This window comes from Haemorhous mexicanus, chromosome 12, assembly GCF_027477595.1.
Source record: "Haemorhous mexicanus isolate bHaeMex1 chromosome 12, bHaeMex1.pri, whole genome shotgun sequence".
Lineage (NCBI taxonomy): Eukaryota > Metazoa > Chordata > Aves > Passeriformes > Fringillidae > Haemorhous > Haemorhous mexicanus.
The window spans coordinates 6,452,428-6,479,800 of NC_082352.1; the positions used below are offsets into that span (position 1 = coordinate 6,452,428).

The 27,373-nt window shown below is 50.1% G+C and overlaps 1 protein-coding gene across 1 annotated transcript; it reads right to left on the bottom strand.

Annotated features, from left to right (window-relative positions):
- Positions 1 to 998: 998 nt before the first annotated feature.
- LOC132333007 (hydrocephalus-inducing protein-like) lies at positions 999 to 27,373 on the bottom strand. The gene is made up of 18 exons (XM_059857734.1): positions 27,359 to 27,373; positions 25,492 to 25,626; positions 23,884 to 24,083; positions 20,689 to 20,807; positions 19,196 to 19,388; positions 17,806 to 17,998; positions 16,594 to 16,693; positions 15,248 to 15,366; positions 13,855 to 14,078; positions 11,875 to 11,942; positions 9,558 to 9,790; positions 7,545 to 7,645; positions 6,240 to 6,303; positions 5,553 to 5,717; positions 4,538 to 4,690; positions 2,470 to 2,708; positions 1,182 to 1,434; positions 999 to 1,007 (listed from the first exon to the last, which is right to left on the bottom strand). The coding sequence occupies exons 1-18, from the start codon at positions 27,371 to 27,373 to the stop codon at positions 999 to 1,001; spliced, it is 2,583 nt and encodes an 860-aa protein (XP_059713717.1).

Sequence of the window (27,373 nt, forward strand, 5' to 3'; positions counted from 1 at the left end):
AGGAGGCTTAGGGAAATGCACAGAGCTGTACCATAGAGCTATACTATAAAGCATCCCTGCCAACAGCAGAGAAGGCAAAGAGACACAGGAGATGTTGGGTTTTTCCTTGTCAGCCCGAGGAATTCACAGGAATCTCCAGTTTTCCCAGCTTCCCTACAGCATCAGTGTACAGACATCACCGTGCCTTGGAGGATCCTCAAAAGCCTCCTTTTACAGTGAGCAGAGAAAGTGGCATTTCTCTGGAAGTGGCCACCATCTCCTGGCAGCGCAGCTCTAACTGCAATTTTACTTTGGGGAAGTCAAATACCAGTCTCATCTCTAAAAGCATCTTCACTCACTTTACAAAGTGCCTCAGGAAGGGTAAAGAGGGGCTTTAACACAAGCACACACCCCCCTCAGCCATGCTGTTAAATGCCAGGATGCAAGCCAGACTTACCTTGTCCACCCGGAAAGAGAATTGTCTGTGTGATACTTTTATAGAGGGGTGAATAAACTTGCAGGTAATGATGGTTTCTATTATCTTCTCCCTCTCGAGGGTTGTCCCAATGACAGCTTCACAAAACACATAATCCTGCACCTCCTGCAAGCAAGAGTCACTTGTCACCAGTGGGTAGTGGCAGGGCACCCTGCAAATGCCCTGCATTGGCTCTGCACCCACCACGGGCCCTATTCCTGCCACAGTTACAGTCACTGCCCCCTTTTCTTCCTGTGCTCAATTGTCTGTAATGCTGCACCCCAACCACCACAGAAGGCACTTGTGAGAAACCCCCTCCCCTGACATGGCTTTTGTTTTACTCCGTGCTCACCCCAGATAAACCACTTGGCTCTTGTTTAATTCACTTTCTTTTCCAGCTCCTAGTCTAAGTGTAACTTATTTCTCTGCCCTTCTTTGCTGACTCAGTGTGCAACACTGCTTGCCCCAAAAGAGCAATATTTCCTTCCACCCCTGCTTTGGGATCAGCCCTGGGTTTTGGTAGCTGTGCAATCACAATAAAGTCTTAGCTGGCCTGATGGTGGCCAGCAAGGAAATCAACTGATGCCGCCACAGAAACGTGTGGCCTTAAATCAGTTTTGCGAAGGCCCCTGCTCATTTCCCCAGGCAAATGCCAAGGGACTGTGGAGCAAGCCCAGGGGAGGGGATCTGATGGCTCCCCAGGCTCAGCCCGTGGTGGGGACCTCACCTGTGGGATGCGGGAGAAGCCTCGCAGCACCAAGTCCTCAGACTGGCCTGGCTTCAGGCCCATCGACACTGGCTCCAGCCCAAACACGGGGCTGGCACGTTCAGGGCTCTGGGAATCATCCTGGGAGCTGCTGAGGTCTGAGACACTCTGGCCCTCCTCCTGAGGTGGGCTGTAGCATTCCACACTCCAGAAGAGCTGATGGTAACGGCGGCCCTTGTTTGTTACTTTGAACCGACGAAAACAGGGAACGAGGCTAGAATAGAAGGCAGGATGGAAAATCTGCTATTTCCCTGGTCATCAGATTGCTCCCAGTGAGCAATCTGAGGTGTTAATAGCTTGGAGACTGTCTTCATTTCCAGCTCTTAATGTGGACCAGAAGTAGTGTCTGATAAGGTGCCCTTCTGATGTCATTATTGCAAAGAGAAATATGTTTACAACGGTAATGTAACATTTTCCAGGTGAGGCTAACTGGACGTGGTGTTTCCCCCCAAAATGTTTGTTCTGGGGTGATTCATACTGCTGCTGTATTTTGTATCAATCTGTGCCCAAAACTGTAAGTGAATCTTTGAGATGCTGCCCTTGGGGACCTTGTGTGTATGATTGCAGGCATTTCTAAAAGCCAGCTCAGAGGCAGTTTCTGGATGATCCCAGCAGCTGGTAAAAATCATCTGCCTGCTCCAGGAGAGGACACCAGGGGAGCAGAGCCTCTCTCGTTTGTAGCAGCCTTGGCTCTGCACTGGTAGCCATTGGTAGAAACTTCATTTTGCAATTAGAAACTGTTTGGCAGTGAACTTTGCAAACTCTGCTGGCAGCTCTGCCTCCAGAACTGCTCTGTGGGCTCCTGCCTTCCTGGTAGGGGTTGTCACCCTCCTGTCTCTTTGTTCCCAGGGCCCCTGCTTTCCTGGGAGGTGACACTGGGAAAGGGCAAGGGCAAGGATCTTCCCTTGGTCCCTCAGCCACACGGAGGGAGGGACCGCCTCACCCCGGTGCCATTTCAGGAACCTTTTGTTCTGGGGCAGCCTGTGAGATCATTACTTGTTCAAGTGAGGACATGAGGGCATTAGAACTAAAGACAATTCAGGGGCAATTTAGCAACTGGTTTCCCTTTCAGTGGCTTTTGAGGGTGCCTAACAACTCTCAACTGGCCATCACGTGTTTCTAAAGGAATCTCTGCCTTCAGGGAAGGAGTCAGGGCTTTGAACACTGAAGAAGACCTTGCCTGAAAGACTACAGAAAAACTGCTCCTTGTTGAGACAGGGCGAGAGGCAGGAGTGGAGAGATCTCCTACCTGAATTGGTATCCCAAGCTGAGCTCTGGGGCAAACGGTTTGTCTGTGACAATTGTGGTGTCAGTGCCCAAAGCCTGGAGAAAGATGGTGCTCCAAACTCTGTTCCCAATTAACAGCATGACAATGCCATCAAAAAGCCCAGTGTCATCCAGGGTTGCTGTGACAGTCACAGGAACTTCACCCTTAGGAGGGATCACTCCTTCACTGGGTTCAATAACAAAGCAGTGTGATTTGGAAGCCTGTAAGACAAACATAATGTGCATTTAGGATGGAAACCATACACCCTGGTGTCTTGTGGGATATAAGAAAAGGAAAGACTAAAGAGGGGAGGATAAAAATCCTAAAGGCTTATTTTCCCTAAAGTTCAGCTACAGTACTGGGCAACAGCAGAGCTCATACAACCTGTATTTTCTCCCTCCTTTAAGGGACTCACCCAATTCACCCCGTTTTGCCCAACCCAAGGGATACATATCCTCAGGAGAGTGTTCCTTCCCCAGTCTTTCTCTGGAGTGTGGGCCAAGGAAAGCTGCTTTCTCTCTCCTGGCTTCTCACAAAGGCTCAAGGCCAGAGGAAGTCATGACTGCTGAAATCCCACTGCAGAAACCACATGCCTGAAGGACACTGCTGAGAGCCTGAAGAATATCTCTGCAAAACCAGTTGAGCAAAACCCCAACACCAAACTATTCTTTCCCAAGGGGCCGTCAGTGCTTCCCAACATCCCCTGAAGGACTGAAGCCCCTCACTCCCCACCGATCATCAGCCGTAGAGAGGTGCCCCAGTGCCCTCTGCTTTGGAAAAGTCACCTCCAAATGGTTAGAGCAGAGCAGGAAAGCAGGAAGCAGAAAGAAAACTGGACAACATGTGCTCTGTGGGCATGGCCCACTCTTCCCAAGAACTCTTGTCATCTGCTTTCTCATGGACTTCACAGATTGGGCAAGAGAGCTGGTAGCTGCCCAAAGGAGGGAGGAAAGGCCTTGCACCAGCACAGCTGTACAGACACAGCTCTGCAGGTCCAGCCCTGGTAGGAGCATGTGAAACCCAACCTTTACACACCATGACCACCCAGCCAAGGTCATTGCTCCCTGCAGAGGCTGAAAGCAGAACTCCATTTTGGAGTAAGGAAAAGCTGCCCTGGAAAAAAAACCCTCACTTTAGGGTAACATTTATCCCTCAAACAGCTGGAAAAGCAGCAAGAGGAAAATTCACACCCCTCCTCCTTGGCCCAGGAGGCAGTGGCTGGACTCTCCCACATGGCCTGATGCTTTACCCACAGACACAAACAAGTCCTTAGTACAGGTTTTAACCAGCTCCACAAGTTCAACACACCCAGCACGAAGAAGAACAAACCTCAAGCCCCTCACAGATCTCCCCCTCCAGCAGACATCCCACCCAGCCCCAGGCCCAGCCCTTCCTGGCTGCACCAGCCCTGCTCCCCCTGCTAGGGGAGCAGCCCCAGCTCCTTCTGCCCTATGCAGCCTCCACATATTGAACAGCCCTTCTCTGCAGCTGGTCCCCAAAGATGCTTTTCAATAGCATAGAGATCCCAGGCTGGAGGGGTGCACAACCCCCACACTTGTCTTTGTGTGGACAGCCCAGCTGGCTTGACCCACAGCAGGTGTGAAAATTGCCTCCCCCCAAGCAGTCTGAGGACAGACCTCACACCCTGCTCTCTTCTATTAACAGCAGTGTGGCACAAAGCAAATGGAGATGGACAAGGAAACCACAGTGAAATCCATGCTCTGGGGAGCAAAGGACCACAGGTTTCTCTTGATCTCGGATCTCCAAAACGTGACATGCACAGCTAAAGACAAAAGATCAAATTTAGGGAGAACTTGTCAACACAACCCAGATTAATTTCTGCTCCAACATCTCTGCACCTGACTTCACTGAGGGGTGTCCCAGCTAAAACCACTCCAGAGCCAGGTTCCTCTTGCCTCACTCAGATGGAATATTGGAGTATTTTGCTTCCTCTCACACAGGGCAATATGGAAATCTTGCATAGAAAAAACAAGTCATGGCTGCTACTGACCAGTCCATTTCCCTGGAAAACAGCCCCACAGATACTTACCATCTCTATTCTGAAGTTTTTAGGCTTAAGACCTTTGTTGAAAAGAGTAAAGCTTTTTGAAGTAGGCTGCAGAGCTGGGATCCTGCCGAACTCTATCTGCTTTGTACTTGCGTAGATTTTTGCCAGCAATCCAGAGCTCCGTAATTCTATTCTCTGTTCCAGGAAGCAGACAAGAAAGATTTAAAAAAAAAAAACCCAAAACAAACCACAACAGGGAAACCTAAAAAAGCTTAAACAGCACAACCCTGCTCAAGTTATTTCTTTAGGGACAGCTACCACTCTCCAGCTGAAATGCTGGGCATTTGGGGAAAAAGAAAAAGAAAATGACATGTTCACCTCCAAATCAAAAAGGATTAAGGTAAGAGAACCTTTCAAATGACAAATTTTTGGCCCAAAGGAAGAATTCTCTAGTTAAGACCAGGCTGACAGTTAAACAACGGGTTATTCTGGTGGGGAGAAACCCTCCTCTTTAAGGTAAGCAGCCTGATAGTTGAAAGCAACTGTTTTGTCAGACTTCAGGCTCCCTGGCACAGCCTGCATTGCCTGTCCTTCCTGTTCACTGATTTACAAGCAGTGCCACAATGGCTCAGGTTTAGATGTTTGGTGTCATCCAGGGAATTTGGCATCACCATTTCCTTATGTTTTGATATAAATCCTTGTAACCACTCTTCAAATGCCACCTTTCCTTTCTTTTACAGAAAGCTCAAGGTTCCCAGAAGTCTTCTGACATGCTCTTTTGTGCTCAGAGAGATGACATTTTAAAACAGATGTTTCCCAAGTTAACAGCATTTTAAAGATTAATTAACTAAAACTACCCTCGATTCCAGCTTAGATGAACTACCTTCTGTGTCAGACACTGAGATTACCACCTATAAGGCATAAGCTGTTTGTGCCACCAATCCTTCCTGTCCTTCTCCACAGCAGCCTGTGCCTGTTTTCCCCAGAAGAATCCCTATCCCCCTTGCACCCAGCCAGGAGCAGTTGCCCACAGGCACACAGCTCCCCTTGCACTCACCTGTGGGTTTCTCTCATCCCCAAACACGCCAATGAGAACGTTGGTGTGATGCTCGCCCAATGTCTGCACTTCAATTATAACTGGGATCTCTGCAAATCTGTGAGGCTGGACAATCCCACAGGGCTTGGGGCTGGAGTAGAAGACAGGACAGCCCTCCTCGCGTTCCTGCAAGAGACAGAATGAAATGCAACTTCAGAGGCACCTCTGAAGAAACTTTAGACACCTTAAGATCCACCGCAACAGCAACTTACACACGTTTAAAAATCCCCAGGACAAAGGTAAAAGGCACAAACAAGATGCAAGAATTATAGGCTTAGCATTCCCAGGGGATCCTGCAAGGAGGCTGCCAGCACAGGCATTGGTGTCTGTGGATGCAGCAGCTTTTCACAACCCTCTAAGATCTCCCACAAGAAAACACCATGAAGACTAGACTAGAACATTAACTGTTTCCTCAGGAGGTTAAACTGCCTCCTAAAGTTTACATTCAGGTAGGATCCCGTTCTCAGCAGATCTTTAAGACTGAATAGAAACCAGCAAGGTCTTACCCAAACCCTTTTTTCCCCTAATAATCTCCTCAATCATATTTGACAGGAGGAGGTGAATGTGATGCCAAACCTGGGGAATAAGCCCGTAGCAGCCAGGAAGGCGGCTGGGATTCCTAATGAAGAGCTTCCTCTCATATGGTACCTTCAGGTGGCACTCATCGTACTGCAGGACTTGGGGGTACACTTGCAGCTCAGGAACGAGACATCTGGGCAAAGAGATGACCCCAAGGGAATCAGAGATACTGAGAGAATGGAGAATGTTTACCCCCAAAGATTGCGAAAAGAAGCGTAACACATTTCTCACTGTCAAATGGACATTTAACAGCCCTACAGTGATCAATTGCCTTCTAAGTCTTCCCACTCAAACAGGTCTTGTCAAGGAGGGGCAAACCCTGAGAGGCAGCACCCAGAGGCTGCCAAGTGCCCCAGGCAGAGCACTTTGTGCCACAGCTGCCTCAGCCCCTCCTTTACTCAAGAAGGCTTGCAAGGACTCCTGTCACAGTCCCAGTGATCCACGAGCTCTGGGGGAGCCTTCCCAACAAGGGTCAGTGCTCACTAAGGCTCAAGGAACACACAACTCTAGTGTCTCAGTAAAAATGACTCCCTTCTCTCCCATGGTGCTGTTGCCCTGCCTGAGAACTCGGCTGTTGGCCCCAGCCTTGGAGGGCACGAGACACCAGCTGCCCTCCAGAGTGGCTGATCACCCCCTCCCAGGCCCTGCAGCTCCCTCGGTCCTTCACAGCTCCAGGCACTGACTGGCCCCAGCTCCACCTGCTTTACAGAATGGCAGCCCAGGCACTGGCTGGGTGGCTCTGCCTGGGACAGGGAACAGCACCAGGGAGCTGCATCCCTCTGGGCATTCAACTGACACCCACAGCAGCACAGCAGGATGGAATTCTGCTGCAGCAACAACGACTTTTGGGTTAAGTCTGAGAACATTAAAGCTCAAAATGGGAAGCACAGGGAAGGAGAAAAACTAGAGCTGACCTGCCACATCAAGAGCTGCTTTCCTCTCATACAACCTTGCCCTCACCACTCTTGCTGGGAGCCACTTCCCCACTGCCATGTGCCCTCATTAACAGGACCAGACCCTGACTCTCAGCAGGCTGCTTGGTGTGTCCCAAACCAGTGAACAGTGGCTGCAACCAGCACAACTCCACCTCTTGCAGCAAGAAGGAGAAGAGGCCCTCGGGAAATTTGTTCCATCTCAAGCACCAAAACCCAGACCAATAAATGATATCATTCCTGGTCCCTTTAGAAGAGGGCCCAGGACCATGCTGGGCTCTGAGCAGGGCTGCTTTTCACCACAGGCTGCTGTCCAAGCGCTGCTGTTCTCATGTCCAGCTGGCACAACATGAGGCCATTAAACAGCTCTCCTCCTTGGCAGCTACAGCCAGCAAAGCCTCTGCAAGGCAGTGCCTGGGGGAGGCCAGGCAAGGGCTGGTACCTGGCTGTGATGACCAGTGCTGCCACTCCCTCGCCAATACCCTCCAGGTCCACCAGCATTCTCCGATGGAACTCCATCATGGTGTTGGAACACAGGGTCACCTGGTGGAAGAGAAGAACAATAAATTCTTCCTTACAAAACCTCATTACCCATGTGTGATATCCTCCAGTTCTAGAGGGAGGATTTGGCCTTAATTCTTCTGCTGGTCCATGTGTAGAGCACAAGTCTCAGAGTAACAAAAGTCTTCTGGCAATACCAGATTTGTTAAACACACCTCACTATCACAGCATAGGTCAGCTACATTAAAACATTAGACTAAAGCTCCACACACCACTATATTCAAATTAAGGGGCCAATTTTTCACCTGACTATAATGACATATGTGGAATTGTTCCTCACTCGTGGTCACCAAATGTTGAATTTTCAGGCAACCCCAACAAGGGAAGAGATGAGAATTTGACTCCATGTTTCAGAAGGCTGATTTATTATTTTATGATATATATTATATTAAAAGAAAATTATATATCAAAACTTTACTGAAAGAATAGAAGAAAGGATTTCATCAGAAGGCTAGCAAGCAAAGGAAAAAGAATGGTATGATAATAAAATCTTGTGAGTGACCAGAGAGTCTGAGACAACTGGACTTTGACTGGCCATTAATTAAAAACAACCACCTGAGACCAATCAAAGATGCACCTGTTGCATTCCACAGCAGCAGATAAGTGTTATTTACACTTCATTTCTGAGACGTCTCAGCTTGTCAGGAGAAAAGATCCTAGCAAAAGGATTTTTCATAAAATATGTCCATGACAGACATAAATGCAGAGGAAATCTGACTTGAACAGAATGAGTTCAGCTTTACAGCAGGAAGCTGAGGGCAAAGTGTGGCCCAGCAGGTGCTGGGCAGTTCACAGCTGCCATGGTACCCACAGCCTGGGCTGGCTCTTAGTACTTCGGCCCCACGCCAGGAGTGGGGAACTGCCTCAGGGTGGGCATTTCCAGAGGTAGAACCCTCAGAGCCACTTGCTTCAAGGTGCAAGAGACAAGCCTCAACAGGGATCAGGAGGAGGAGAAAGGAGGAGGCTCTCTGTCCTGAAGTTCCACAAGAAAGGGTTTACCTGAAGTAAATGGATCAGAGGCAAAAGAGCCCTGGGCACTGCTGTGCAAGGGCTTTTGTACAGCCACAAATCAGGGGGTGGATACAAACAGCAAACCAACAGGCAATCCTCAGGGGAGGAGTGAGGGGATTACATCAAGTGTCTGGGGCCACTTGGGGTAGGAGGGTGAGAGGATAGCTCACATGGGCCAAAGGGGCCTCCAGGAATAGGGGAATTCCAAAGGGGTGTTGCAGACAGGGATCAGCCTGAGGTTATATTGGCAAGGAAGGTTCGGGAACAAAAGGGGCTGGGTTGCCTTGACAGGCGGGAAGGAGCAGCAACAAGGGGCAGGGAATGGCATGAGGGACAGCTTTGAGCTAAAATCCAGGGGTAAACCAACTCAGGGAGAACATAGAGGTACAACAGAACAAGCCATTTAATGAGGAATCAGTAAAATAAATTGGAACTGCAACACATGGCTGCAGTGTTTTTTATCTCCACTGGAGATCCCTGCAGTGAACACAAATCATTCTGCTCCCCAGGAGAGAGAAAAAGAGACCAAGAACAAAAGCTATCTGCTTTGTGGCATCTCTAACAGCCACCTTCAATTTATTTGATTACAAGTGGGCAGAGCCATCCTTGCTCTGCCCACTTGTAATCAAATAAATTGCTCTCAAAAACACAAGAATGGCTTCAGGACTTGACCATATGGTATTGATCTCAGTGTATGATTTTGGAAACAAAACAGTGCTCCTTGAGGAACATCCCAAGTAAGCCAGCTAGCAGAGGCCTCACACCAGTGCAGATCTCTCCCTCCCACCATGCTCAAAGCTGGCACCAGAGCTAAAGCGCTCCCACACTCCAGGGAAGTACCAGCCCTGGTGCTGAAGCGTCTATGGCTGGACTCTTCCCATACCTCAATATCCTGGTGTCCCTGGGAGGGGATGGTCCCTTGGCTGGGATTCATTGTAAACTCCCTTGGCTCCACATAAAAATGAATTCCGTCCCTCCAGGCTGGGTCACTATGTCTGCGTATTAGATCAAAGCTGCTGACAGATGGCTGCGTGCCATCGTCCGACATGCGGAGCTTGAACGTCACGGGCGCCACGGAGCTGTTAGTGAGGCGAACACTCTTGGTGGTGGGAAAGCCTGGGAAAGGACACAAATATCCAGTTAGGCACCCATTATGGCATGACTCCTGGTGTGAATATCCTGGCAGGATGAAAGTGTGATTGGAGTTTAGCTCTTTATTATCTGAACTACAGCTCACCAAGAAGCTGCATGAGGAATTAACCGTCACTTAGTTCCCTTTGACACTGATTCCAGACTGCAGCCTTGAAAATGCCCACTCCTAGCCCTGCTGAACACAGCAAGCTTCTCTCTTTGGGATGGGGAGGAGCTCCCTCACCTGCCCCAAACCAGCACCAGTTATCTCTCAGTGATGAGTGTGCACCCAGACTGAGCATTTACTCTGAGAATTCAAGCTGTCAAATTCCCTGTTAAGTCTGCCAACACTCCCACCGCTTTCAAGATATATAAACAGTGAGTCATCATTGAGAAGAAGCTACAGCAAAAGTGAGGATGGAATCAGGAACTAGAACGTGATACAAAGCACCCTAATGCAGTTTGTCTCTGCAGGACCCTTAAGGCATCTCTTGGTTTGGGTCAAACCACCTGAGCACGTGACAGCTCGGAGCCCACTCAGCTGGGGGCAAGCCCGAGCCCTGCTTTGAGATTAGCAATTAGGAACCATGTCCCACTCACCCAACAAACAGGGACATCACAGCCATGCTGCTCACTGTGATTGCTGCCTGCAAGGGTTTAGCCCACTTGAGCTCTGAGATTTGCTTTCCATCCTGGCAAGCCAGAGATACAGCCACTCTTGGTGGGGATGTCCTGCAGAGCCCAGAGAGCAGCCACAACCTGCTCTGCAGTGCACACCTGGCTGGGCTGGCCAGCTCTGTGGGGAGGAGACTTCTCCCTGGGCCTGCCCACCAAGAGTCACTGGAACACAGATGGGGAGAAAAAACAACTGCAGGTGCAGCCCAGAGCTTCTCTGTGCCCATCCAAATGACCACTGCCAGCTCCAGCAGTGACTCCAGCACGGAAGCAAGAGAGGCACAAAAAGGACAAACACAGATGTCAAAACCTCAAATGAGATTGAGGTCACCACATGCAGACGACAATCAACAGTTACAAAAAAGCAAAGATACAACAGCTGCCTTCAGCTGAAGAGACCTTAGGAATGAAATTGGATTAAGCAGGATAAATCTCCTGTTTCAGAGCCATATTTCTATCTGGTGCCTTTCTTGTTTCATTTCTTCAAAAGCCAACTTGACAAGTGCCCCCGTGGTGATGCAGGGTGGGGAAGAAACAGCTCAGGAAAGGCAATGAGTTTCCTTAAAAAGCTCATGAACTTCATTGTTATGGGTTTAGGCTTTGTAGTGAGTGATGCCCTTGGTCTGGGAAGGGGGATAGGGGTTTTGGGGGGTTTGGCCCTGGGGCTGGGCTTTTCCCTCCGGGGTTTTTTGGGAGTTGTGGCGTGATGCCGTGGGCGGCTGTGCAGTGGGAGCTGAGGCTGGGCAGGGAGCAGAGCTTCCCTTCCTCCCCCTTGGGGATCGAAGCTCGGCCGGTGCTGCTGCGGGAGGTTGTGAGCTTGGCCCCGGGACTGCCCTGGCTGCAGCTCAGCGCTGCCATCGACCCTGCCTGCCTGGCCCGCTCCTGCCTGCTGCTGCTCTGCACTGCCGGCATCCCCCTGCCCTTTGGGAGTTTGCAAAAGGAGCATTTCCTTCCTTCCTTCCTTCCTTCCTTCCGCCCCTTCCTTCCTTCCGCCCCTTCCTTTCTTCCGCCCCTTCTGTTCTTGCCTTGTCTGTGCTGTCCTGATATAGTCTAGGAAAGAACTGTTATTCCTTTTCCCATCTTTTTGCCTGTGAGCCCTGTAATTTCAAAGGTATCATAATTTGGAGGGAGGGGCTCATCTTTCCTTTCCAGGAAGATTCCCACCTTCCTTGGCAGACATCTGTCTTTTAGAGCAGGACAGAGACACCAGAAAATACAGACTTTCTATTCCTTGCCTCTATTTGATCTCACAATGGCAAAATGCTACCTGAGGCACCAGCAGCCCTGGAGTTCACCCCCTGAAGAGGCTGCTGTGGCAGACCGTGAGTGAGGGATGCTTTTCTGTTGGAAAGCACAGATCCCTGACCCTGTGTCCCAGCCCAGGGAACACTCACCAAAGGAGACGTCCCCAAAGTTGAGCTCAGGGAGGTCGAAGTGCAAATTCGGTCCAGTGACGCAGCCCCTGGGTGGACAGAGGAGGAAATGGCTCAGTTAAAGGAATTGCAAAGGCCCAGCTGTTTTTGCTCGGGGGCACAAAACCTGGGCTCAGGACACCCTGGGTTTCCAACCAACAAAGCTCAGCACAGGGCCCCGTGCACAGGAGGCAGCTAAAGCCAAGTGGCCAGCAGCCAACAGCCACTGATGGGCTTTGGGTACAGGGCAGGAGGGAGAAGCCCCCGGGATGCTGGTGGTCCCATGAAGGACCCCAAACACACACCCAGACATGGCTCCGTGCCTCAGTTTCCCCATCTGCAATGTGATGGACATAAAGGCGTCCCCACAAACTTTTGTAACCAGCCCTTCCAGCCACAGGTTCCCTGCCTTGCTACTTCTTAGCTAGAACTGCTGTTCCCATGGAGGAGCTTTCTCAGGAGAGTTTGACCCACACAATCATTACAGACAGAGTTCTGAGACATGAACCCAGGGGAGCCCCAAACATCCTCTGAAAAGAGCAGCAACAGTTCTACACACTGAACAGATGAATCCCAGAGGAGAGGACCAGCTTGTCAGCAGTGCACCAGCTGGCACAGCCAAGAGCAACAGCTTCAACAACCAAACAAGGGTGTCCTGAATCTAGCACAGCACCTCAGCTGTCCTTGAACTCAGCAGACAGACTCCAAAAGTCACCAACACCCACTGAAATCAGCACTTGGAGCTGCACAACACTCACGAGTTGATTTCATGGTTGCTGCCAATCAATGCCCACTCTGCCTTTTGGTTCAAAAACAAGGAGCAGTGACCTGGGCCTTCTGTTGTGTTCACAGGACTGCCCTGGCTCTGCTTTGCACATCTTAACAAGAGACACCTGCCCTTGTCCAAGGAGAAAGGTGCTTATGCAGAAACACCCCATGACCAGTTTGGGTGAGGGATAGAGGAGAATCAATTATTTGATGGTGAAAGGTTCCCTCTTGATTTCCAAAATAAAAAAGCAGCACTTTTCCTCCAAAAACAAAGCCAGCATCATTGTTTCTCCACTATGGGCAGACCTACTCACCCTTTTCTCTTGCTAAGTAAGAACTTCCTTGTTCCTTTTTATCCATCTCCCTTATCTTATTGGTATAATTCAGTGCAGATTGCTTTCATTTCTTTACTGCCTTGAGCCAGTGCCTCCCCAACAGCAGCAGCCCAGCTCCAGAGCTCCAGAGCAGCCAGCATCAGCTCTCCTGCTTCCACTACCTGTCCTAGCAGCACATGGCTCAGGCTAGCAGGGACAATCATGCTGCTGTGGTCCTGAGGACTGAGCTCTACCTCCCCTATTACCACCCCTTCTCCCTTCTGCTGGGCCAGGATTGTCTCTTGCCATGGCACCAGCCCGTGGGAGGATTCCCCAGTCCTTGGGACAGTTCCTGCTGCACAGTTCCCTGCCTCACACATCAGCCCTTTGCTGGCTGTGGAAAGGAGGTACCAGAGCACTCTGTGCACAGGAGCTGGGAGCACAGCTTGTCCCCCACAGCAGGGCTGGCAAAGGTAAGCTGAGGCTGCTGCTGCCCATCTGGCATGAGTTATTAACAGAAGTTTTTAAAAACACTGCTGCTGGTGCAGAATGACCCAGGCTGGCCCATCTCCAAAGCCCTGGGGGCTTTGCTGGGTGTTCAGCTGGGAAATCCCAGGGCAGCTACTGCCCACAGCTGATCCATCCCACTGCCTGCCATGAGCCAAGGCAGAGGGAGATCTCTGCAGGGAGGAGTCACTCCAGCTCCTGGGTACCACACACAGGGCAGGAGGCATCCTCACACTAAGGCACTGCCAGGATCAAAACAGAGATTCAGACCTCAGGCAAAACCTTTTTTCTCTGCTTGACCCCAAAATGAGGTAGGTGGGGGATATCCCAGAGACAGCTACAGATGTGCCCACCAAGCTTCCAGGGTCCTTACGTGATGGTCAGGATCACAGGTGTAGGAGATCCAGCCACACTGAACTGGAATTCTTCCTCAAACCACTCCAACACGGTGGTATGGAAGGAGATCTGAACAGTCTGGGTCCCACCTGGTGCAATGATGCCCTCCTCGGGCTCAAGCTTGAAGCAGAAATCCACATTTGTGGTTGAAGGGATATAGGTGAAGGGAGCATCATGAGTTCCTTGGTTAATCAGTTTCACCTGCAGCAGCAAGAAAGCAAAGTGAAAATACATGTGGAATCTTCCCTTATTGTGAGTTATTGTCTAATGATGCAATTAAGACCCAGAAAAGGCAGAAGATGCTTTGTGCTGCTGAATGGCAGAAGTCAAAAGATACAACAGGACAAGTTCTGCCTTTGGGTTTTCATGCAGAGCAGTGGTGACTCCACAGAAGTGCAGTCACCCTGGGGTTGTCCCATGGACACAGAGCAGTGCACCTCTGCTCAGCATCACCAAGCTCATTGAGAGCTGGCCCTGAGAGCAACATGGGCTGATTGCAGCTGCATAGTGAATCACCCCAGAGCTGCTGCTGCCCCAGTTAGCACAGCTCCAACAGCACCATCTACTCATTCACCTTTTCCCATACCATGAAAACAACTCATTGCTAATGAGGCATCAGCATCAAAAAATATAGACAGCACCATCTTTTGGTAAGAAAACTCAGCGTGTCTTTCCCTTCCCCAGCTTTTGAAAGTGTCTGGCATGATGCAGTGCCTCATTTTATACCTCTTGTTGCTCTCATGATTTTTTTGCAAACTTGACACTAAGTGGGCAGGGTGGGGGGGGGCGGTGGAGGAAAATGGGTAGAAAAATCCTTTGCTTTATGCCCAGGAACATTTTTCTCTTTCTAGAGCCAGAGATGCACCCAGGCTGAAGTGTGGTGAGGTCAGCAAGGGAGAGAACTCCCAAGCCCTTAGCAAGGGCCAGCACTGATGCAGGAGGCTGATGGCTTTCCTGTGGCTTCCAGGAATAAGCAGGGACACTTGACTGGAAGCTGTTTGCAGTGCACTGAAGCTCAAAGGCAGCCAGTTTGTTCCAGCTGCTTCTGAACAGCCCAGTCCAAAGGTGCCCTGTGTCTGGCACTGCCACAAAAGCCTCTGAACATGCAGCTTTTTCACCCAGTGTTGGTTCCATGAGCCAAGGGGCTGCTTTGCAGGAAGCCTCCCAGCTGATCCCTAAGGAAGGCTGCCCAAAAGCAGAGACTGGGGGCTTCATGAACAACAGACCCACCTTTCTGACCCCCCAGATTTGACCAGTACATCAAATATTCCCTGCTCACAACTGCCCAGGTTGGCAGGAATTCCACAGCTCCAGCAGGCTTGCTGCTGCCTCAGGAGCCATCAGGATCCAGCCCAAGCCCTGCTGCTCACCTCATAGACATAGGAGGTGTTGATAAAAATCTCCTGAAGGTTCAGTGTAGGAGGGCTGAGTTCAACCAAGGGTCCTTGTCCTTCCCCTCTGAGGAACAGGGGCAGCCTGTTCTCAAGGCCTGGGGAGAGAGGTCCATTTCAGTACAATCATTCCCTCTGTACACTGGATTTTCCAGGCTGCCTCAGTGCTAGTCCCTGACTCTGAGCTGGATGCAACCAGCTCCTGATGCTGCAGGAGAAGATATGGACCTTCCTCTGCCCTCAGGAGATAGCCCTTGGGGCTGACTTCTAATTTCTAACCCTTTCCTTGGGCTGGCTTCCAATTTGAGCCACCAGTTTGCTGAGTTTAAAACATCTCTGGTGTCCTGTAATGACAGGCCAAGGAGTAATGGGTAGAAATTGAAAGAAAGGAAATTTAGGTTAGATATTAGGAAGAAATTTTTTACTGTGAGGATGGTGAGACACTGGAGCAGGTTCCCCAGGGAAGTTGTGGAGGTTGCAGCCCTGCAAATGTTCAAAGCCAGGCTGGATGGGGCTTGGAGCTACCTGGTCTAGGGGGAGGTGTCCCTGCCCACGGCAGGGGCCTTAGGACTAGATGATCTTTAAGGTCCATTCCATCCTTAACATATTGTGATTCTGTGGTTTCCTTCCCGTGCACCTGGAGGAGCTTAGAAATCCATTCAGTGAAAGCACAAAGCTCATAAAGAGTTTGGCAATTACCAAACTACCTGGCTCAGTAGCACAGGACTTTGTTGCCCAAGTCCTCACCTTCTGACACTCAGCACTGTGTTGTGTTTCCACAGACTGAGAGCTGCAAGGTGACAACTGCCACACAGGGAGAGAAGCAGGTGCTGGCCAAGGGTGCTCCTTCTACAAACAGCCTGGGCTCAGTGGGGCTCAGCCCCCTTTGGTCTGGTGGTGTCAGGGCAGTGGGAGCTGATCCAGGGTCAGGGAGCACATTTCTGACTCAGCTCCTACCACCTGATGATGGATCCATGTCAAACGGACCCATCCTGGAGGCCAGGGGCCTGGAGGGGCTTAGTGCTTGTTCACTAAAGCTCTTCTGCTCTGTAGCTCTCTGGCCTTTGAGGAAATGCTGGCAAAGCCATGGCATGAAACCTCTCCCTGCACTGCCTGGACTGTTCTGGGATCAGTAAGGCAGACGCAGCATTCTGAGCCCTGGCCTGGCACGGGAGACTCCCTGGAAGCTGCAGGGTCAGTGGGGATGTGCCAGCACTGCCCTGCTGACCAGGGACTCTTCCCAGCAGTTCCATGGGAGCCCAGTGGGCTCAGGCTTGCACCATGGCTTCACTGAGGGGGAGAAAAGCAGGGCAAAGGAGCTGCACCTGAGACATTGCAGTAAGCCACACTTCTATACTTCCGTATTTCCAGGGGCTTGAAGGTCACCTTGATTTCGGCGGAGCTATTCGGCTCGATTTCTCCCTCCTGCAACAGAAAGAGACAGCAAAACATTGCTCTTCAAACTTCACATTGCTTGTTTTCAACCACAGGCCTGTAAGCCTTGAATTAGAGCATCAGTCTTGATGAGTGAACAAGACAAAGAGCCAAGGAAACACTCCAAACCCAGCTCAACACACTGCTGGTAGCTCTCAGTGCTCAGCTGATCAGCTCCCACTCTCCACAATATTCCTGCTGCTCTGACACAAGCTCTTGGTCACATCATGCTGCTGTCAGCTACATGGGATGTAACTGCCACTGTGCACTGGTGGCTCTTGGTCTTAGATGGGCCATAGGAGTAACCAAGAAGAGAACATGATTCCCCTTCCTTGAAATACAGATATTAGTTAACCTGTCTAGAAAAAAAGCAGAGGTTGGGATTATTCTGGCGTTTACTCCAAGATGAGAAGGGATTTTGCACTGTGCAGACACCAGGCATTCATCATCTCTCACAATGCCAGCACTCAGGATCAGGGCTCTGGTTGATGGGAGCACGTGGCAGTTTGCTTGGATCACCAGAAAAGGAAAAGGTTTTCTGTCCCTGTGTGCAGGAGAACTCCAAAGGCCCATTTCACCCTTCCACCCTGGTGTCCAGGCTCTCAGAGGACACTGGAAGGCAGACTCAGAAATAGTGCAAGGAGTGGACAGGAGGGGATTGTCATTTCTGTCATTAACCTTGGGCTGAATTTGGCCTCCTCTTCCCAGAGAACCATTGCAAGCTTCAGGTCAGTGTGTGAGCTGGCAGTGCTCCAACAGCCTCTGCTGAACCCCACGTGTTGGGGGAGCCCCTACCTACAGTAACTGCTCCCTGTGACACTGCAAGGACACGCACAGAGTGCCCTTGAGCTCGAGCCCTGGCAGCAGAGCTCAGCTTTGTCAGGCTCCCAGCCCTGCCTTGAGCCTGCAGGGCAGAAATGCCTTTTTAGCAGGGAGCTCTGCAGCTGCACCAGAAACTCCATGTCCTCCCTCTCAGCACATGGGGCCAGCTGAGGATCTGCCCAGTGACTGCAGCTGGGGGGGAAAGGGGTGGGGGTAGGGTGCTTGGGAGGAGCAAGAGGAAGAGGAGGAGGAGGAAAATGAGGCTCTCAGCTATCACTTACCATTGGCTCGATGAAAAAAATGTCACTGGAGAACAGCAGGGGGTCTTCTTGCACCTTTGCAATCTTCTCCTCGACCATGCTGCTCAGGAGGGCAACATGATCTTCACAAAAGCCCTTCTCCTCCTTTATTTCTTTCTCCTCCATTAAGTTCTCGGTCCGCACCTCACTCGATGGCTGCAGCAAATCACACTGCCTGCAGCCCCAGGGAGAGACAAGGCCAGCAGATGGTTTAATAAGCCACATATTTGCAGAAAGAAGTGTGAGTGCAGGAGAGCAAAGCACTTGGGGAGAAGCAGCAGCAGCTCTCCAGCCAAGGCTGACCCCAAGCCATGAGGGTCCTAAATGGATCAGAGGATAACTCTTTGTTCACTGGCACAGCAGGTAGTTTTACTCCATGCTTGCAAGCTCAGGAGAGGTTTCCAAAGCCAGCATCCCTCCAGAGAACCTCCTGGCTCAAAGCCTCTGCCAAAACTGAGGGAGAATCCACCAGCCACCTCAGCTGGCTTTTCCTGCCACTGAGCTGCTCGGGGGAGGCAGGTAAAGATCACAGAGCACCCACTGCAGGGCTTCCCTGGGAAGGGGAGATGAAGCTGGGTTGCAGCTACGTGTTACCAGCATCCCTCTTTGTTTCTTCCATTTTGGACCTGCCCTGTTCCCTACTCTGCCTTTCACAAGAGCATCCCAGAGCACTTCCAAAGGAAATGGATGAATTCAGGCACCGCATCCCTTCAGTGACATTCAAGGTTCTATATGCAATATGCATGAAAACAGGGGCTCTGGGAGGGGAAGGGACTTTGCTGTGCGGGAGGGACACAGCAAACTCCTGGAGAGACCTCTTCATGATCCAGAGCTTTTTGGGTCCCATCCCAGTGCATGGTAATAAATATCCTGAGAAGGAAAGGATCCTGCACTATATCTCATCTCCTAAAAACATCCTCTCTGCTCTGAGATCTCAAAAGCTTCTCTGACAGCAGGACAGAGAGAGACAACCAGGCTGGATAGGCAAGGAGCTTTTGAAGGAACTAAGGAAAAAAAAGAGGGTGTATCACCTTTGGAAAGAGGGGCTGGCAACTCAGGAAATGTTTAGGGATGTTGCCAGGTCATGTAGGAAGAAGATTAGAGAGACAAGAGCCCAATAAGAACCTGAGGAAATCCAGTCATTGCCATCAACCTTTCCTTCCCAAAATGCCATCCTTGGTTAGAGTATAAATGGAACTGGAATGCTGAGTGCTGAGCTCCTGAAGCCCAGGGACACTCACCCTAGTGCCAGGGAAGGTTTACTCAGCCTAAACCATTCAAAAGCACCAACACCCCCCTGAGGCCACATGTTAGTTTCAGTCTTGGGCCATGTATCTGACTGAAATGCATCTTTCAAACCAACCTCCTCTTTTCTTCATTCTCTTCTTCCTCAGCAGAAAAAGCCTTCCACTGGAAGTGGGCTGTGATGTTACTCCTGTTTTCGATGAACACGGTTTTCTGGTTTGACATGGTGATGAAAGTCTTATACTCCACGAAATTTGTGCTCAGCCCAATGTTGAGATCTACAGCTTCTCCATGGAGCTTTGTGTGGACACTTTCTTCACCTGGAACAAAGCAAAGGGGAGTCTTTGCTCAGCTCACTGCCTGATGGAAGCACAAGAAACAGAACAAACCACAGCTCACAGAAGAAAGTGTCACAGCTTTAGCTGAAAGAGCTGTGGATCAGTCCATTTATCACATCCTGGCAGCTCTGTGCGTAGAGTGGTGAGGATGTCCTGGGCAGCTCCTTAAACACATTATTTCTGAGTGTGTTTGTAGAGATTTGGCCCCAAGGTGACAGTATGGACAGTGAGATTGGTCAGTGTGCTCCAGTGACCCTCTCAGATCACCGAGGTTTCTGCATCAAAGTCCTTCAGGTGATGCTGAGGAGCCCTGTTCAGTCCTGGCTTGCCCAGGGTCTCCCCTGGACATCCCACGAGACTCCTGTCTCTCCTGATCCCTTGGATCCCTTGTTGCTGACCAGCAAATATCCTGGGGGCATGTGGGCAGCAAAAGGAGACTCAGAGGAACAAGTGAAGTGACAGCCCACAGCAGGAGGGGACACATGTGAGGAAACACAACCAGCCTGGCTCTGCAATGTGACAAACCACTACAAAATGAACACCATGAAAATCATCATCATCATCATCATCTCCCTGGCCAAAGCCACAGCCACATCAGTCTTGAAATATTTTATATTGTTCTGATCTCAAAAACCAAGCTGGAACATTGCACATTAAATAAAAAAGGGACAAAGGAAAGATTAGTAAGTACAGAGCAGTTTCTACATTAAGACTGAATGGGATTCCTCAGTCTAGAAATGAAATGAGAGATAGTTGTGAGAGGTTTGTAGCAGCATGAACAGCCTGGGAAATGGGGACAGGGAAAAATTTGTTTTGATATGTCACAAAAAAAGGAACTTGAGGGCTTGAAAATGTTATTAGACAGAAACTACATCTATGCGTAAGGGCAACATAGAAAAAGGGTCTGTGACAAGCCAGTGGAGAAGCAGCATATGGGACAGAGGTGTGGAAGAAATCCATTGCATTGGAGAGAGTCTGATGGAGACCTCACATCCAGCACTGCCCAGGAATGAAATAAAACTTCACCCAGCCATAGCCACATGGTAGTGGAGAATCAGGGATCCTCCTTCCTCCACTCAGCAACTCCCAGCAAAACAGGAGTCAAGAATCTTTGCCTGTTAGGGGGATCCACTTTCTCAAGCCCCTAAACACCAAGGAGTTCTCAGTTTGCTTTGGGGTAAAGCTGAACAGGGGAGGTACCTCTGGAGGGAATGGAGAGGGAGGGACAACAGGGAGCCATGGTGGAGAACTGTCCTGTGCCCGTGCAGGGCCCAGCACTCACCTGTGCTGCAGCACAGGGACCCGCAATGGTCACCGGTGGTCAGCGCGTGAAATCCCACTGTCACCTCCACAGTGTCACCAGCGCCCAGAGTTCCTGTGGCTGGCACCACGGAGAAAGGGCTGCAACACAAAGAGAGGGATCAGGGCTGGGGGGACACCTGGCCATGAGATTCCTTCTGCACTGCAGCTCACTTCAGCTCCTTTGGGCAAGCAGGCAGCAAACCAAGCACAGGCAGCAGAAGACAGCCAGAACAGACAGCATCAGAAACAGCCACTGAGCCACTGCTGAGGAGATCCAGCCCTCACGAGATCCTGTGGGTAAAATGACCTCAGCTCCCCCATACTCTGCATCCAGCCCTCTGCAATGAGACTCAAGGGTCCAACTGCCAGCAATCCCATCAGAGAACAGTTTGTGAAGAGCCCAGAGAGGGTTCAGAGCTATCTGCATGCACAACTTGACACTGACTGCCTAAGGAATTTCTCTTTTCCTCCTGCCTTTTATAAAACCTCATCTCAAGAGATGCAGTACCTGTCCTGGGATATTACAGCCTAGGAATCAGACAGGGAGAAGGAACTTTTCCTTGAAGACCAAGGAATAGTCACTGTTGAATTTGCAGTGTGGTTCTTTGGTTTATTTTACCTTGAAAACATCCTGATTTAGCCTAAAAAGGGCACATTTTATCAGCATTTCAATGAAAGCTGCTCTAAGAAAAAAAGCAGCCGAAACTCTGAAAGAGTGCAAATGCAGATTAGAGCAATACAGTGACATGGAAACCCAAAAGGAGGATGCCATTTACAATCTGAAGGATCCAATCCCAGCTAAATGAAGCACCATGAGCAGGAGCACACCAAGGAAGCAGAGCAGGAGGTTTCTGTGTATTTACCAGCAATGCAGCCTGGGACTCTGGGTTGTCATGCAGGCTGGTAACTGTTTGCTTGGCCCAGCAGGGAAACTCTGTGCAATGCATTGGAAATAATTATGCAAATGTGTTGGTGCACTTTGGATTTACCAGGAGCAATCAGGATCGGTCACCAGGTAAAGAGCTCTTGCCTGACAAACACAACACTCTGTGCTTTGATGCTCAGGGACAGCTCAGAGGAAATGTGCTTCTGCCCAGCAGCTGCTGGGCTTTGTGCTCTTCTACAGCTCCACTGAGGAAACACAAGTTCCTGGCCTTGGTGCTTTGCTGCTGGTCAATCTGTCACTTCAAAGTGTCTTCTGGGGACTTTGGTGATGAATGCATCACACAAAAATGAAAGAGAACATCTGGCAAGCTGAGCTTTATTCATGTCACTTGCTTCAGGTTCTGCTCATTAAGGACCTCGTGCTGCAATGATGGGCTGACCTGTTCCCATTGCCACTTGTGAGAACATCTGGCTGATGGAGAAGCCTTGAGCCAGCAATGTTTATGTGCTGGACATGAGACTTTGGAGGGAGGGGAGGAAAGACAAGGCCCCAGCAGCCCCAGAGCCAGATCAGTGTAGGTGCTCCTGCATCTGGCCCGGGGCTGATGCCAGCCCTGCTGCAGCTCTCTGCTGGGGCTCGGGGGATCAGTGCCTGCTGGGGGCAAGGCACAGGATTTTTTTCTTATTATTTTGCCAGAAATTTCACCAGAATGGAGAAGCTGCCAGTTAAGGGAATCCCTGGCCAGGCTTCAGCACTACCTTCCATTCCATTCCATTCCATTCCATTCCATTCCATTCCATTCCATTCCATTCCATTCCATTCCATTCCATTCCATTCCATTCCCACTGCTGCCCCATGTTACATGCTCCTGCCCTCAGATGGCAGGATGGGAATAACACTCCTGGGGGTGACTTCAGAGGTTGCCTGAGAAAGAAGGTATCTTCTGCTTTTCAAATTATCAGGAGAAGAGGATCCAGCCAAATCTAGGACTCAGTTGCCAGGACTGAAAAACTGAGTGTAAATCAGCCCCAGCATCTCCTACATCCCACCCCGGGCTGTACCCACCAGACTCCTCTGTTCCTGCTGTAGCACTCATCTCTCAACTCCTCTGCATTTCAGCCAACAGCACTAAGCTGTTCTCTGAGCCCACAGATAGAAGAACTGTGAAGGAGACATCCCTGACAGTGTAATAACCAAATGAAAACCACTGCCAAGAAATGGGGCTGGCAGGCTAAATTTTGGCCTTTTATCTGTTAATTGTCAGCTGCTCCTTTAGACAGTTCTCATCCTGTTAGATCTGCCCTTTCAATGAATCACTACTGCACCTGACAGGCAGAAAAGATAAGGTATGGAGAGGGTTTTAATAGGTTGTTTTCTTCTGCTTTTGAACTAGGTCCATTTGTTTGTTTGTTTTCCTGTATGGCATCTAAAGACAGGTCCAGATCTCCCAGTGGTACCTTGCAATCCCCAGACACTGCTCTTGCTTTGAGCAGTGTGTCTGCTCAGATGATTTCCAGCAGAAGTTATTCTATACTTTTATCTTCTAAATCAGCCCAACTGCTTTTCACATATTCCTCAAATGTCTCCTATTTCTTATACACCTGTGCATATACCTATGGGCATGTGGTATATTGAGAAGCATTAGAGGAGCTCAACCTTTATGACAGTTCCCAATGAAGAACTCATGATCTTTTAGCAAACATTTAACACAAACCAATAAAAGAAACAGCAACTTCAGAGTATTCAAAAAGAAATCTCAATGAAAGGGGGCACAACCTTATTCAGAGATTTAAATCATCTGTTTGAAATTTTAAACTGGCTCTCAAAGGTTCATCATGGAACAGAAGAGGTGACTGATGCCCTCAGCTGACAAAGGAAATCAGATCAGCTTTAGTCACAGGAACTGCACCAGCTGCCCACAGCACAGCTCATGTTGGGCATGTGATGCAGGGACCACTGGAAAGCCACGTGCCTGGGGCCTCCCAGAGAATGGGTCTATTTGGCTGGCAGTGCTGAGTAAGCATTTCAGAAGCTGCTTGTGCTCAGGAGGGTGCAAGCCAGCTGCCAACATGTTCCAGCAGCCTCCAGGAAATCTGGGACAGAGAAAGCTCAAAGGCTGCATCCTGCTAAGAACACTGAAAGCAAGAGCAGATGCCATCCATCCTGCTCACTTCCAGCCAGGCTGCAGGGCAGCAGCTCTGATGCTCTGGTTCCTTTTGTTGCTCTTTCCCAACTCTGCTATCACCCAAAGGTGATATCCTTTGCACAAGAACAGATGAGCTGCCTCACCTCTGGGTGCTCAGCTGGTAATGAGCTTCCTGGTCGCTGACATTGCAAACCAGCAGAGTCTTCTGGACGCTGTACTTGACCGGACACTTGGAGAAGTCCAGCTTGTCAGGGAGGACCGCGACAGTTCGGGGACAAATGGCCTGAATTGGTACAACTATCCTTTGCTTTGCAGTGCAGCAGACAAGCTTGTGGGAATAATCCTGCAGGAAAAGAAACTGGCTCAGCACAGGACATTTAGTGCCATCCCCATGGCAGAAGAAAAATTATTTCTATAACCCTTCAAGGCATCAATTTACCTATTCCACCCTAAAATGAACACTAAGTTCTACTAATATGACACATTTTAAAGGCACCAGTGCACTTTGCAAAACCCATCTCTGTGGCATTTCGCTCTTGTGTCACTTGGGTCATACAAAGAACTGCCCCAGGCCACCATAATTTTTACTCTACATTTTAATGATGTTAAATAATTTCTAAGTTCCTTCTAAGGAACATGGAGCTAAGGAACACAGGACATTCCTCTTTAGGTTTCTATATTCCCACTGTCTGAGAATAGGACAGAGTGTTAAACTGACTCTGAGCAGCAAAAGAAAGTCGAGAAAACAGCTGCACCCAAAGAGATCCTGTACCTCTGGCCTGGTGCAGTTGGCTCAGAATTCCCCTCTAACTTTGCCTCTCCAACCAAGTCAGGAGAAGAACAGTGCTAAGAGGTAGCAGGATGCTGTTGGAAAGGGCCTCTCTTTCCTTCCCTGCAAGGCTTCCTCCCTTCCATGCCATGTACTAAACCCTTCTGTATGAACAAGCCTCCAGATCCCAGCACTGAGATCAGACTTGCCAGGGCCTCAGCACTGCTGTTCAAACCTCCCCACAAAAGCACATTTGGCACGGGATGGGTGCCAGCTGACAGAGCAAGCACAGTGACAGGCATGAAGACAGAGCCACAGCAGTGTCACTGCCACAGGCTCTGGGCTCACAGCTCTGCCTGCAGGTTGTACCTGCCCTGCACGAGCTCTTTCAGGCAGGTGTCCAAGTGCCATGCAGCTCAGCAACCTCCTGCTGACCAAGGGCACCCAGAGCCCAGTGTGCCTGTGCCAGGCCGGGCTCACGGGCACAGCACATCCTCTGCCCTGGCCCTGCAGCTGTACCATGCTCACTTGTGCTCTGGGGCAGCACAGCTGCAAGGCTGGAGAGCAGAGAGGGTGAAAAAGCACCGTCTTTGCTCCAGTCCAGGGGGAGGCAGGGAAGCTGTTGGCAGTGAGGAAGGAGGAAAGCTCTCTGACCTCTTTGCTCGAGTGTTTTCCATAATAATGACACCCCTTCCACTGTACCTAGAGATGGCCAAACATCTACCACCTCCTCTCAGTCATTTTCATCCTGTTCCCTGTTCATCTTCCCTTGGGAATGCTCAGGTATGTGCGGGGAGGGGAAGCAGAGCCTGTCAGGCCTGGCTGCAGTGCCTGACAGCATGTGCCAAGGTGTGACTGGCTGCTGCAGGCTGCCTGCCCACGGCCTGGAGCCAAGCTGGCAGCATGGAATGGGCTGTACCCAGAGTGCAGGGAAAACAATGGCTTTAGAGATCATTCTGTGCTTTGGCTCCTCCAGTCTCACCTTGTTCTCGTCGGGGCTGAAGCGGATGCGCACATGGGCAGAGGCTCCTGCTGGCACGATGTGGTACACATCCCTGGGGCACGCCAGCTCAAAATAAGGGGAGCTCTCCATGCACACCTTCACCAGCCGCTCAATCTGCAGCAAAGACACCAAATGATGATTTTTGTGGAAACAGGATGAGAGGAGACCTGTCCATGCCCTGGTGACATCCCTCCTCGACCCTTTTCCAAAGCACTTTCAGCTGTGCAGGTACAGGCACATCATTCACAAGGGTGAGCTTGAATCCCTTCTGTCTGGCTCCAGCATTTTGGCCAGGGGCAGTTGGGCAGTGCCTGGTGGGAAGGAAGGGCTGAGCAGGTCAGCACCAGCAGGATGGAGACAGAGCACGTGAACCAAGTCATCTGTATACTCAACAAGGCCAAAATTCCTGCTGGCTTTTGCCTGCACACAGCCATGCAGTGGTGTTCCAGAGGGGAAATGTGCTATCTGAAAGCAAAACATCAAATTGTCCTGGGGGAAGGAAAAAATTCCCTTCTATCAGATCAGGTTTGGGTAGGGGCATTCTGGGTTCAGAGTCATACAGGCAGACCAGCAAGAGAGGAGACCAAACACTTGTGGCCTTACTGGAAATAAAAGCAAACCTGAAAAGCAAAAAAAGAAGCACAGCAAGACAATCCTAAATCCCTAAAACAAGGAGATGGCAAAGAGAATTTAAATGGGCAGTAAAGCAGCAAGGAAGAATCATAAAACCATGAGAGCAATCAGCTTGGCAAAAGTGACAGAAACACAGGCTGTGCCTATTGACTATGGGCTTCAAAGGCATTTTCTGCCTGGAGAAACATGACCAGCACTGACTCACAGTGTGGCTCCAGGATGAAAAGCCAATCTTGGCTCTCCAGGGGTTCTTGCTGCCTGTGCAGGCAAGCTGGGCTGCTGGGCATTCCTGCCTGCAGCCAGCAAGCCAGGTTCTACCCTCTGGCACTCAGATATCATCAACCACTGAGCACCAAAATGCTCTCCAACAGTCTAAACCAGATGATTTTGACTCCTTCCTGTCTCTTCCCACCAGCCCACTCTTGGCACAAGGCTCATTTGAGAAAATGTTTCCCTGACTAAAATTCCAGTGGTCTCCGTTTTCCTCTTTACACTGGAACACAACTGCTGACATTTTTCAACTTTTTCTTCTCAACTCTCTTTGGAAACTGCAAAACAATCACAAGTGAAAGTGAAAACCTCCAGGAGCGTTGGATGTGCTGTGGTTCTCCAAAGGGAAAGCAGAGCACTGTGTTGCTTTTGGAAAAGCTGAGCAGAGCTGGATGAAGCTGAGCAGGAGCCTGAAGTGGCACCTAAAGGCCTCTCACTGCTTCTGCTCCATCAGCCTGATTGCAGGGCTCTTTCAGAACACGTTTCCTGCAGTGCCAATGCCGTTAATGAGAAGTGATTCCAGCATAAAGTGCAGAAGACTCAGCCCCTGAGCTTTGACTGTGAGCTGCACAAAGGGAGCCAAACTGGCTGAAGGAGGCAGAGATTCCTACCAGGAGCCAAGATTAACCAAGGAGACACAGGATGTGCTATAGTCTCAAGGCAAAGCATGAGAGCAGGTAAGAACAGTACAGGCCTCAACATTTCAGTCAATCCAGAGCTTTCAAGAGAAGGAAACTCCTTTGGGATACACACCATCAATGCATGGCCAAAATCACGGGACAATTCCCAGCACAGGAAGATTTCCACCATCTTGCAGAACAAGGTGCTGAGACATTTTCTTCTGGATGTGCTGCAGCAGATAACTTGCTTTGCTGTACACTATGGGAATTACACCACCCTCCTCTTCCAGTACAGTGTTAAAGCTCCAAGTGCCAGCACTTACCCTGTCCTTATTCAT